At 35.3% G+C, this 13,091-nt stretch overlaps 1 protein-coding gene across 1 annotated transcript in view; it reads left to right on the top strand.

Moving 5' to 3' along the window:
• Positions 1-12,969, top strand: part of LOC117435632 (vasoactive intestinal polypeptide receptor 1-like) — a 69,969-nt gene extending 57,000 nt beyond the window's left edge. The window contains exons 7-13 of the mRNA XM_059020999.1: positions 2,210-2,363; positions 3,070-3,130; positions 5,637-5,706; positions 5,990-6,081; positions 6,801-6,930; positions 9,291-9,332; positions 10,871-12,969. Of these exons, the coding sequence (XP_058876982.1) occupies positions 2,210-2,363; positions 3,070-3,130; positions 5,637-5,706; positions 5,990-6,081; positions 6,801-6,930; positions 9,291-9,332; positions 10,871-11,059 (738 nt within the window). The 3' untranslated portion in view covers positions 11,060-12,969. The remainder of the gene's footprint in view (positions 1-2,209; positions 2,364-3,069; positions 3,131-5,636; positions 5,707-5,989; positions 6,082-6,800; positions 6,931-9,290; positions 9,333-10,870) is intronic.
• Positions 12,970-13,091: the final 122 nt, after the last annotated feature.

The raw sequence follows: 13,091 nt of genomic DNA, 5'->3' as shown, positions 1-13,091 counted from the left end.
AAACTTTCACCATCCTACTGTGCAAAGCTACCAGTAAATTTCATTTTGTACATTTTCTTTGCAAGTTTTTTGCTGACATTTAACCTCCTCCTCATATAACAGTGTTCAGTTTAACCACTACAGCAATAAAAAAAGTTAGTTTGAAAAACTGTGCATACATTATTTGTAATTGTGGCAATATTGGTAGGAGTGAATACTTCTGCAAACCACTTATATGCAGTTGTCTAAACTACAGGTTTTGGTACTGGAATACTTATGAGGGAGCAAGGATTATCAATACCTGTTTTCTGTGTTACAATATGTTGCAATATACGTTTCAAATACTGTACTGTAAAACTGATATATATATATATATATATATATATATATATATATATATATATATATATATATATATATATATACAGTGCCTTGCGAAAGTATTCGGCCCCCTTGAACTTTGCGACCTTTTGCCACATTTCAGGCTTCAAACATAAAGATATGAAACTGTAATTTTTTGTGAAGAATCAACAACAAGTGGGACACAATCATGAAGTGGAATGAAATTTATTGGATATTTCAAACTTTTTTAACAAATAAAAAACTGAAAAATTGGGCGTGCAAAATTATTCAGCCCCTTTACTTTCAGTGCAGCAAACTCTCTCCAGAAGTTCAGTGAGGATCGCTGAATGATCCAATGTTGACCTAAATGACTAATGATGATAAATAGAATCCACCTGTGTGTAATCAAGTCTCCGTATAAATGCACCTGCACTGTGATAGTCTCAGAGGTCCGTTTAAAGCGCAGAGAGCATCATGAAGAACAAGGAACACACCAGGCAGGTCCGAGATACTGTTGTGGAGAAGTTTAAAGCCGGATTTGGATACAAAAAGATTTCCCAAGCTTTAAACATCCCAAGGAGCACTGTGCAAGCGATAATATTGAAATGGAAGGAGTATCAGACCACTGCAAATCTACCAAGACCTGGCCGTCCCTCTAAACTTTCAGCTCATACAAGGAGAAGACTGATCAGAGATGCAGCCAAGAGGCCCATGATCACTCTGGATGAACTGCAGAGATCTACAGCTGAGGTGGGAGACTCTGTCCATAGGACAACAATCAGTCGTATACTGCACAAATCTGGCCTTTATGGAAGAGTGGCAAGAAGAAAGCCATTTCTTAAAGATATCCATAAAAAGTGTCGTTTACAGTTTGCCACAAGCCACCTGGGAGACACACCAAACATGTGGAAGAAGGTGCTCTGGTCAGATGAAACCAAAATCGAACTTTTTGGCAACAATGCAAAACGTTATGTTTGGCGTAAAAGCAACACAGCTCATCACCCTGAACACACCATCCCCACTGTCAAACATGGTGGTGGCAGCATCATGGTTTGGGCCTGCTTTTCTTCAGCAGGGACAGGGAAGATGGTTAAAATTGATGGGAAGATGGATGGAGCCAAATACAGGACCATTCTGGAAGAAAACCTGATGGAGTCTGCAATAGACCTGAGACTGGGACGGAGATTTGTCTTCCAACAAGACAATGATCCAAAACATAAAGCAAAATCTACAATGGAATGGTTCACAAATAAACATATCCAGGTGTTAGAATGGCCAAGTCAAAGTCCAGACCTGAATCCAATCGAGAATCTGTGGAAAAAACTGAAAACTGCTGTTCACAAATGCTCTCCATCCAACCTCACTGAGCTCGAGCTGTTTTGCAAGGAGGAATGGGCAAAAATTTCAGTCTCTCGATGTGCAAAACTGATAGAGACATACACCAAGCGACTTACAGCTGTAATCGCAGCAAAAGGTGGCGCTACAAAGTATTAACTTAAGGGGGCTGAATAATTTTGCACGGCCAATTTTTCAGTTTTTTATTTGTTAAAAAAGTTTGAAATATCCAATAAATTTCGTTCCACTTCATGATTGTGTCCCACTTGTTGTTGATTCTTCACAAAAAATTACAGTTTCATATCTTTATGTTTGAAGCCTGAAATGTGGCAAAAGGTCGCAAAGTTCAAGGGGGCCGAATACTTTCGCAAGGCACTGTATATATAATATTGTCACTTCCAGTGAGTCCATATAAGGCAAAACATAGAGCATACATTACCACATGAGGTGTTAATTTGAACTACAATTTCAAAATGAAGACTTAGTAATTATCAGATGATTTGAGATGAGATATGGAACGTTATAATCACATGGTCATCTCTTCTGCTTACAGGTTTCGTGTAAAGCTGCTGTTGTGTTCTTTCAATTCAGCATTCTGGCCAATTTCTCCTGGTTACTGGTGGAAGGCATGTACCTGCAGACACTTCTGGCACTAACGTTTGTTTCAGAGAAAAAATATTTCTGGCGGTACTTTTTGGTGGGATGGGGTCAGTATACAATTCTTGATACTGTGCTGAATGATAATCATATTTTGATCTATTTGGTATTTTACTAAGGGCTTAATTATATTAACTCGGCTGAAAAAAAACATGTTCGTAAATCTTAAATTATGTGAATCAAAATACTGTATTGTACTTTCTTCTGTTGCCTGTATTTCGTACTTACATTTGCAATATGCAGATTTCCTTATGATAACAAGGGGACGAGTAACAATGGGCAAATACAACAGATTTGACAGCATAGCTTAGCACTCATTTAATGGATACTGTATGCCAGCTACATTTTCAGAATATTTATTTTTCAAATCCTATTGCATGTTTTGTTTATTTCTCTATCGATGTTACTGCTTAGATCATTGTTACCAGTCTTGTTGACACATATTTTTAGAAATGATAGCTAGGCCAGTGAAACTAATTTCTGTCCCTCTGTGACTGCAGCAAATGTAAGTTAGTAAATGGAAAGTAAATTCAAAATAATTTACAGAGGGGACATAAATGACAGCTGCACCTCTAGTGATGTTTTCTAAAACCACCTCGACTATCAAATTATAAACATGCACTGTTTATTGCATGAATCTGCAGGCTTTATCCCAGCTAAAAGTTATCGAATTAGGCCCTAAATCTCGAAGTTCTGGATTCAGGTTGTGATATTTCTATAAATATAATAATTAATGTGAAATATGCATTTTTTTAGGTGCTCCAGTTACAGTAATGACTACATGGGTACTCACTAGGATCTATCATGATAACCATGGGTAAGTGTAACAATTAGGCATAGTTTTTGTGTTTGTCAGAGGGAGGCTATTTATTTTTAGCCTAATGAAGATTTATTGGTACTACTGTATCTGCAGGATGTACATGCTGACCAATGGTTCCTGTTTCCTTGATTAATGAAGTAACTTTATATGCATGGTTTTCTTGATCAAATTTAAAGCCTGCTAGGTCCTTCTTCTAATTGAACATTAACGAAACACAAACGTACCTTACAGAATATTAAACATTTATTTTATTGTGCTGTGTGTGTCGAAGCAGAAGAAAACAGAGTGTTTTCCCAAGCTTTAGCATTGTGAACTTCTTCAGTAACCGAATGTTCTGGAGTGACTTCTAGGACTGTTATGCAAATTAAAGAATTTTAGCGGTAAAGCAAACTGGATACAGGAGTCACACTGCGACTCAGGTCAGATATTTTAGACATCCAGTAACTGGGTGGTGCGCAATTATTGTTGCAACAAAGTCATATTTGGACAATGTCTGTGTATAAACAGACTTTCCTGTCATATTAAATACTGCACTGAAAAAATGACGTTTGCCAAAATGAATACATTTCTCTTTTACCCTTTTCACTTTAAATAAACTGGAAGTTCTACATAAATATATGACAAGTTTTACATAAACAGTGCCTTAATTCAGTCCCGGACATTGAAATAGAAGGTATAATTAAAACCAGGGGCATAGCCAGCCATGACAAATCACGGAGGCACTCAACAACATTGTTAGAATTTGAATTTTAACAGTGATGTCATTATCCAAATATTGAGAAGACAAGAGTGCTTGCATACATAAAGTTTTGTGTGATATTAATTGTAAAATCACTTTCAGTGTGTTGATATCGTGTTTATTCAGACAGCCCTTCTGAGTTCTAAGCACATCATGGCCAATGTGTAGTTCTGCAGCTTCAGCTTTTTGGCTGACCACTCAATTTGATAGGCTGTTTGTCTGTGTTCTGACTTTATACTCATGAATATGCATTTGACTTATTTTAATGTGATTGGCCAGCTGCAAAGCATCTTGCAAACCGCAGCCCTATGATTTCGACACAACCCTCAATTCAACTACCAGTGTCAATCACGCACTGTCTGAAATAAGCCTTGAAGTGTCCTACTTCCTTCAAATGTAAAACACAAATACACCAGAACAGATATTTAGGGTTTCTGGTTGTTGGGTTTTATTTCTGAGCACTCCTCTTGCCATTGTGATAATTAATTATGTGTTTGCATTATAAGAGCACTACTTAAAATGCAGAGCAATTCATTTTATTCCGCTGCCTTCATTCTGCGCGTTATTAGTGAATCGGCTCGTTTCACTTTTTAATTAAAATGGAGTCGGCAAAAACATATTTAATGGCAGGTACATTTGTCAGAAAAAAAGAAAAAACAGAAACCAGATATAAATTAAATACCCATATTATATTGAAATACACACTAAACACATCAATCAAAGCAACTGTCTATATACACTACCTGACACTCATGAAACAACCATTTATACACCCAATTCCAATTGTGTATTAGCCTAATCTACCTAAAATGACATTACAATATTCACAACATGGGTCCTCTAAACTGCAGTTTACAAGCCCCTACCACTGGTGGTTTAGAATTGGAATATTAACAAGCTGGGTTCGCTAAGCTGCAGACTACCAAAATAATGTATTATTCCTTATTAGGCTGATATGTACTTGTTTCTAATCAATTAGTCATTATTACTTTGCCTCACCTTGTAAAAAAAGTTGCTAATAAGCCTTGGTCGTTTCAAAGCCATTTGAACATGTTTAACTAATGCAGCTATGGGGGGTATGAACTGAGCCATGTGGTGTCTGTCGCCATATGGCTTAAAGCAGTGTAACAGCCTAAATAAATAATTATTAGTAAGATTTTAACCGAGGTTCATGCCTTGGGTGACTCATAGCTGGCTACAGCCTTGTAAAAACCCAACAAATTTAGTTTACTTTTTATTTAATTACCCAAAACATAAATATAAACTTAGTGGCACCTTTGCCAACTTGTTTCATGAACTCACCACAAAAGTACACAAATTTTGAAAAGGTGAACAAAAAATACAGCTACAGTAACTGTAATATTAACTGAGCCTTCTGTAAAAACACACCTATTCTAGTCTTTTCAGACTTGATGTAATTACATCTAGGATTTGTTCAGACATTATTTTTTTTAAAAAAACAAAACAAAAAAAAACGGTCATTTGAGTTTTGTGTCTAACATTAACAACAACAACTACAACAACTTTAGATTTGTGTAGCATCTAAAAATGGCCTACAATTTTATGAAGAAATAAGGTTTCTGATGATGAGACTCTGCGGGGATATCAAAATAGTGCTATATAGTACGATTCTGTTTGTGTGTTTTGGTGGCTACGTCGGCTCCTGCAATAAAGCCTGGTGGCTACTAAAAGTGTTCATTTTAGCCTTGTTTTTAGAGCAGTAGGTGTTGATGTGACTGGATTGTGTTGATTCCTCTTTTGTAGATGCTGGGATGACAATGAAGATACCACAGTTTGGTGGATCATCAGGTGCCCAATACTTTTTGCAGTTTTTGTGAGTAATTTTAAAAGTACTACTTTTAAATAATCTTCTTTCCCTGTCTAACTCAGAAAAAAAAAGTTATCAACAGGCAGCTAATCATCTGTAAGTGTGCTTGTGACTGTAAAGTAAAATACTGCTGAAATTCATGCCATTACAATGTTTTAAAAATTAGAAATGAAAGTCATTTGTGCAGTCTTTGATATGAAAGCACCTGCAGCATGCAATCAGCCTTCAATACCAGTTTGTTAGGTCTGCTTTTACTTAGTCTTACGTGTAACTCTCTTTGTTTCTCCAGGTCAACTTTGTTATATTTGTGAACGTTATCAGAATACTGATACAGAAGCTGAAGACACCAGCTGTGGGAGGGAATGATTCAAGCCACTTCATGTAAGTACTTTTATTTCCTAAGGATATTTGTACAAAGTTGGTCTAAAATCTTGTTTTTGTTTCTGAATGCAATTTGAATTCTCTTTTAATGAAACAATTTTAAAAGCAGTAATAACAACTGCATCCAGCCTTCTTAATTTAACAAAAACAAGGGTGTTTATTTCACCAGTAGCATGGTTTATTATACAGGTTTCCATGATGGTGTTGTGTGTTTTTTTTAAATAGACAATACACGCAAGACAAACTGTAATTAGAGCTAAATTATTTTTTCTGACTTTTTTTTTTTACCAGACTTACTCAGATATGTTACATTTTTTACTGAAGCTGTATAAGTCTTATTCAACGTTTCATGAGAACATAAGAAAACTTAGAACAAGAAGATGTTCGGCCAGTAGAGGCTTGATTCTTGCTAGCTATGAGGCCAAAAGATAAGTGACTTATGGTGACAGTGCTGTTTTGTATAGTGCTAACATCAAGATGATATAACAAAGAACATACAGTACCAAGCACATTTGACTTTAGTATCCTGTTAGACTGAGCATCTTGATCCCTATATTGTTTTGTGAACTATACTGTATTTAGGTAATTCAAGTGAACCCAGTCTCAAGTTACTAATTACTTTTTTGTTTCTTGCATGACTCTGAAATCTATTTTGGTACAATACTGTTGTGTGCTATTGTAATTTTAATATATAAAATCCTTTTTTATTGTTGTTTTAGGAGGCTTGCAAAATCAACTCTGCTTCTCATTCCACTGCTTGGAGTTCACTATATTATCTTCGCATTCTTCCCAGAAAACACTGGAATAGATGCAAGATTATATATTGAGCTTGGATTAGGCTCTTTTCAGGTAACCAAGGCCATTTTACATACGATATATACTGGGTTAACTTCTGTTGCTCCTCAGTTCTGGCTGTTTTCCAACCACTGCTCTTCCAACCAGAACCAGCACAATGCTTCAGTGTTGAATCGAAGCAGGAAGAAAGTGTAAAAAAACAAAAACAAAAAATACTTACAAAACACAAAGATTATGGAACTTTGATATCAGGACACAGTAACATGAACTTCCTCTTGTATTATATTGTATTATAATACACGTGTTAAGAGTCATGAATCAGCCTGTTAGCAGTCACATGTCCTTTCAATGAACAACATGAAAGCTGCTCACAGATTTAAAGTATGTGAATGAGTGCTAAAGGCTTTTCATGAATATTTGCATTTAGAGAACGAACGAAAGCTGAACCAGAAGAGCATGTCTACGTATATTAGCATCCACTCATTACTGTTGCACTAGATACCTCGTGATTTTCTTAATTAAGAAAATATGTGTTTATAATAAGTCTCGGTACATATCCACCCACACAATGATTGCAGCCTGTTATGGGTCTGTGCCTCACAAGTGTTAGATAATGTCTGTTGTCAAAATTAAAAATAAATAAATAAATATCCTGCAGCTTTAGTGCTATGGTTGTCTTAAAGATATGCTAACTGGAATAACTGTTGTTTTCACAAAACATTTTAAATAATTGGCTATCTAGTTGTTTTCAGAATCCTGTTTTATGATTTGTCTGTTGGTAAGAAAATCTTTATAGATAAAATGAAAATAACTTAAATTACAATAGCAGGTTGTAAACTAAGTCAGATCTAGAGTTAGTGTGAACTACAACTACAATGAGAAACTGCCAAGAAGCAACAGCAACTTTTCATATATAATGTTGTCTTTGAAATACCTGCATATTGCAAATTGGAGCATAAACCTGAATAAAAGTGGGCCACTGACAATATTGCTATGACCAAAATGGATTTCTAGAGTGGATTCTAAAACCTGGTTTAGCACTACATTAAGGGGTAGATGTAAGTATAGGCACAGTGCAAATAATTGCGGATGCAAAATTCTAATTGCATTGCAGCCAAGCAATTATTTTGCACTGTGCCCTATGTAAGCTTAAGAGCAATGCAAATTACTCAACACACACAAATAATGATCTGCAATTATGATAATGAGGGTCTCAATGAGCGCATCGATCTATTTAGCGGCCGCACTTGCAGAGTTAGGAGTACAGAGAGCAGTAATCGCAATATTACATTTATGGAGTGCGGAAATACAAACCAAAAACAATGTCAGAGGAAGGGCAGCAAAGTCCTCTTGGTGCACGGAAAAGAAATGAAAAGTTTTCTGAGAAGGAGCTGAGAGTCCTTACGGCTGAGGTCACTCAGCATGAAACAGAGTTGTTTGGGAAAGCCTCAGTCAACATGAGTTATGCTAGTATCCGTAGGACATTTATATATATATATATATATATATATATATATATATATATATATATATATATATATATATATATATATATATATATATATATATATATATTGGCCTGCCCTTTTCAGCATGACAATCAGAAATGTGCCTAACACTCTGGAAAAGGTGGATTGGACTATCCCTCCAGACATTCCAACTGTGGTCTGAAAGGAACCAGAGGCTAAGTAGTGCAGAGAACACAGCACTCGCATGTGCAGGGATAGCGGTCCCTAGATTGACATTGGGGTTTAGCTCATCCCTCAATTCAGCTATTAGGTCTAGGATGACCTGCGGAGTGAGACAATAATGTTTTAGCACCGCATCCTCCAGCATCCCAAACATTGAATATGAGGGGTCATGTTCACATTCTTCGTTTTGCCCTTGTCCATCAAACGTGTTCCTGCCTCTCCTCAATAAGAGCCAAGTGTTGCCGTATCAGGAAGTGTGACACAGCAGCCATCCTGAAGCCAATGACATGTCTCTGCAGCTGTGTGCTTTTATACAGCTCTTAATTACTCGCTTCTACAATGGTTTGCACCTTGTATAAGAGTTGTACAGTTTTTGGAGTGTCAGCAATTGCGAAGTGCAAGGCAAAATCCTTACATCACATTGTAATATTTGCGCCAGATCCAGATCTCACCCAATTCCATGTTCTTTTCTTCATTTGAATGCATTTCAATATAATTTTAATGGATTAATGATGGCAAAGTGCAAATCTGATAGCGGGTGCAGAACGCCAGGTGAACACCATTCTTTACATACACCAAATTATGGGGGTTTTGCACCCGCAAATCACTACCTTACATCTACCCCTAAGTGCATTGGATTGTTTTGTAGAAAGGCATTTCTAGTAAGTGTATTTATTGGAGATATTCTTGGTTTGCTTATTTTATTTTATTTTTCTATTTCAGGGTTTTTTTGTGGCTTTACTTTATTGTTTCTTAAATGGAGAGGTAAGTAACCAGATAGCTGTACCAGTGTTCAGATACATTGACCTAGCCCATCAGTGTATTGAATTGTAAAAGTAGAGATTTTTACTTGTTCAAAAAGTAAACACAATTTTTTGTTATTATTTTGTTTTCTGTCTATATAGTATATGTTGAAACAATCAATGTATATTTTAAATTAATCTAGCAATGGGGCTATTTACATAAAACTCAAAATGATTGTATTCATGTATACAGTTAAACAGTATGGGTAAAGGATAAACACGCCCAATAAAGAAATAAACAATGCATGCATTAAACGTAGGGGCTTGTAAGTAGTCCTAAGTTGTTTCAAATTAGTTTTAAAATGATTTTTTTTCCTTCAGGTTTTTTTTTAATTATTTTTATCTGTTACATTTATCAATTCCCATTAATATTTAAGTAACAACCAATAAAAACATCTAACAATGTTAAGATTTCTTTCAACTCTGCCAGCTCCACCTACTCTCTGTATAAATGTAGAGAAGGTGTGGCAGGTACACCAGGGTGTCCCTCTTCCTTGAGAGGATGTCATTAATACAGGAGTAAGAAATACCCATTGAACAAATGTGCCGTTTCTTATGTCGACAAAATTTGTACTTGGATGTGTTGATTGAAACAGACAATGGTACAAAGTGAATCTAAACAACAGTAATAATGCATTATTAAAGGTAATTTCATACATTGTCAAGTTAATTAGCTGTAAGGCATAACTTGTTCAGTGTCTTTATAAAGTTGGGGAATTGATGGATAGTACATACTATTGTGCTCCTGCTAATTAGGTTGTAAGCAGTGACACCTAGTGGCCAAACCTTTTCACTACAAGGCATTTAAATAATTTACAAAAAATAACCATCCTGCACGCTGAACCCAGTGATAGTTGTGCAACTTCCATCCTTTGACTTTGCCACATAGAAAAGCACTGCAACTTTAAATATGTGCAATTCAACGTGACTTAAAATAGATAACAAAATAATTTCATAAAATTCCCAGGTAGAACATCCATTCACTATGTAGGTCTCAGATCTTTACTTTTGAAATATTTTAGCAAACATGTCATTTCATTTTTATTTTTCAAATTTTTGTTTTCAGACCTTGTTTTCTGTCTTGCACTTTCATGATCATTTCAGATGGAGAGTGGAATCCCCCATCCCCTCCTTTGCTGTTAGTAACCAAGCAGTTTCTTCCCCTAACAATCGTGCTTTTGGCCCGTAATGTGCTTTCACCCAGAAGACACTGCTGAAGTGAAATGACCCAGGAAGTGCAAGTGTAACAGACAAGAACACTGAGAACTTTCTTTTACCTCTTGTAATATCAGATGTCCTGTTTTATTATGAGAATCTTTCAAAACAGCACATTGGAGACCTATAGAGCGAATACAAATGCACTAGAAGTAAGATTTATGAAAGTATTTTGTTAGCTACAAATACTTTTTTGTATGAATAAAATCAGGATGGAACTCACTTAACTGAACAATGCTCTTATTTAGAGGTCCATCAGTAGAATACTTTATTATGTCATTTCAGGTTCAGGCAGAACTGAAGAAACGTTTAGAAAGGTGGCATGGCGAGGGATATTTGAGTTTTAAAAAGAAACACCGAACCTTGTCCTCAGACAGCAGCACTGTGAATTTCGTGTCTCAGCTCACTGAACTTGAAAGACTTAGCCCTAAAAGAAGACCATCTAGATACCACAACTGTATTTCCTCTGTGTGATGTACATTTGGTTGGCCACCTAAAGCCATGTGCTATGCCATTTTTAAGGTATTGCTTGTTTGGAGGACCAGATGGTTCTGTGCATTGGTATGTGTCATATGAAGTCAGCAGTTCTTGACAAAATTTGTGTTTAAATGCTTTCTGGTGCTCCAAGTTCAGTTCCTAGTGGACACATGTGCACATAACAAATTATTTTGCATAGTCTTAAGGTAAGGCTAAGGAAAAGCTTTAAAAATAATTAACAGATCGATTTTTTCCACTTTCTCACGAATCATTATTATTTTAAATGTCTAAAGTAAATTACCAGCAATTTATTAAGATTGGGTCATTTTATATGCATTCTGGAACAAAAAAAAAGGTCAAAATTCAGGGCAAATATGACTGTACATTGAATTTTGTTTTGTGGACATTTGGAAAGATGTACCTCATTTGTTGTTGCATATACATCCAAGAAAAACATAATAATACACGTACGCTTTTTTACTCTTGTATGACATACAGACAAAAAAAGAATATGGTCACCTCTCACTTTTTAGCTTTAAAACATCCTATACATCTGCTCTTTGAAACAAAACCAAAAAATGCATGTTTTCTGGAAAATATGAAGATATACCAAATTATATGCAGTAAAAAGCACTCGTGAGTAAGGGTCAGTCAGCACACCGATTTCCTACAAGAAATGTATAGGAATTCAAAAATGTTCTGTATGTCTGTGTCGCTCATGGTTACTCTGTTTTGGAAGCATTGTTAGCCCATTCGGTCTATCATTTTTTAACACTTTGTACACTTACAATGCAGCAGATTTCTGAGAACTCCCTGTTGTAGTGTTTTTTTCCCCCTAGTGTGTCTCTTTTTGCATATACGGTTTATGATCGCTCGTTGTGATCACTTGAACTTCCTCTGCTAGTATCGAGGACGTTTTTCTAATGAGATTAAAAAAAAAACAAAACATTTGCGAGCAAACTTTCCTTCACTCAGGGCGCTGACAGCTTCTTCGCACGCGCTGTTAGAAATGCCGTAAATGATACAAAACATGACGCAAAACGGTACTGATTCATCAGGCACATGTGACCTTTCCTTAGCCTACCTTAAGACAATGGATGTTTTTTGTATGACAAATGTATTTTCCTGACTCTTTTTTTTTTCTTTTTGGCTTAATATTTACATGTCTGTTAGTGTTGCTAGTATTTGTGTTACAAATTGTATTCGGTGATAAAATGTATCTTCCAATATATTATATTTATTCATGTTTAGTTTACAACATTCCTTAAAAAGGAAAAGCGTACAATTCCATGAACAGCTGTTAAGAAATCCTTCTTTATTCTATTGTAATTTGTGTAAGTATTTTAGGGAAATTAGCCAACTAACTGTTTTGTTAAAATTGTTACATAAGTGAAAAAACAATAATAATAAAGTAGAAACGTGAGAAGATTTTTTTTTGTGAATATATATTCAGTATATTTATGATTAAATTATATTTTCCTCCTGTAGAAGTGAGTATTATTTTAATAACTTGCTATGGTGATTCTGCAATTGATTCATTTGTTTCCAAAAACATGTTATGAATACAAGACTTTCCTATTCCTGTAATGTAAGAAGTATTTACATAAATTACATTGTGATTTATTTATGTAGGTATTTGTCAATTTAACCATGATACTTGTATTTATTTGCATTATTAATGTCAAATTAATCGCTAACTTGTATTTTATTTATTTGTATTATTCATTTTACCTTATAATCACATTTTGACTGGAAATGGGGGGATATTCTTTCAATATTAAATGTTGGCAGAACAGACAAAGAAAACACCCACTCAAGACAATTAACCACGGTTTTACATGGGATTTGGAAGCATTTTGTATTTAAAGTGGAAATATCCTCATTCAGATTATAAAGCAAGTCATTTAACTAAAACAGTGCAAAGCATAGTACATCATTGTATATAACTATACCAATAACTATATTTAACCCACATCATCATACTAATTTGGACTGTACCGTGGTATAACTAAGCATATCGCATGTTACA

The sequence above is a fragment of the Acipenser ruthenus genome, chromosome 3 (assembly GCF_902713425.1).
Source record: "Acipenser ruthenus chromosome 3, fAciRut3.2 maternal haplotype, whole genome shotgun sequence".
Taxonomy (NCBI): Eukaryota; Metazoa; Chordata; class Actinopteri; order Acipenseriformes; family Acipenseridae; genus Acipenser; species Acipenser ruthenus.
This window is presented reverse-complemented; position numbering and strand designations above follow the sequence as displayed.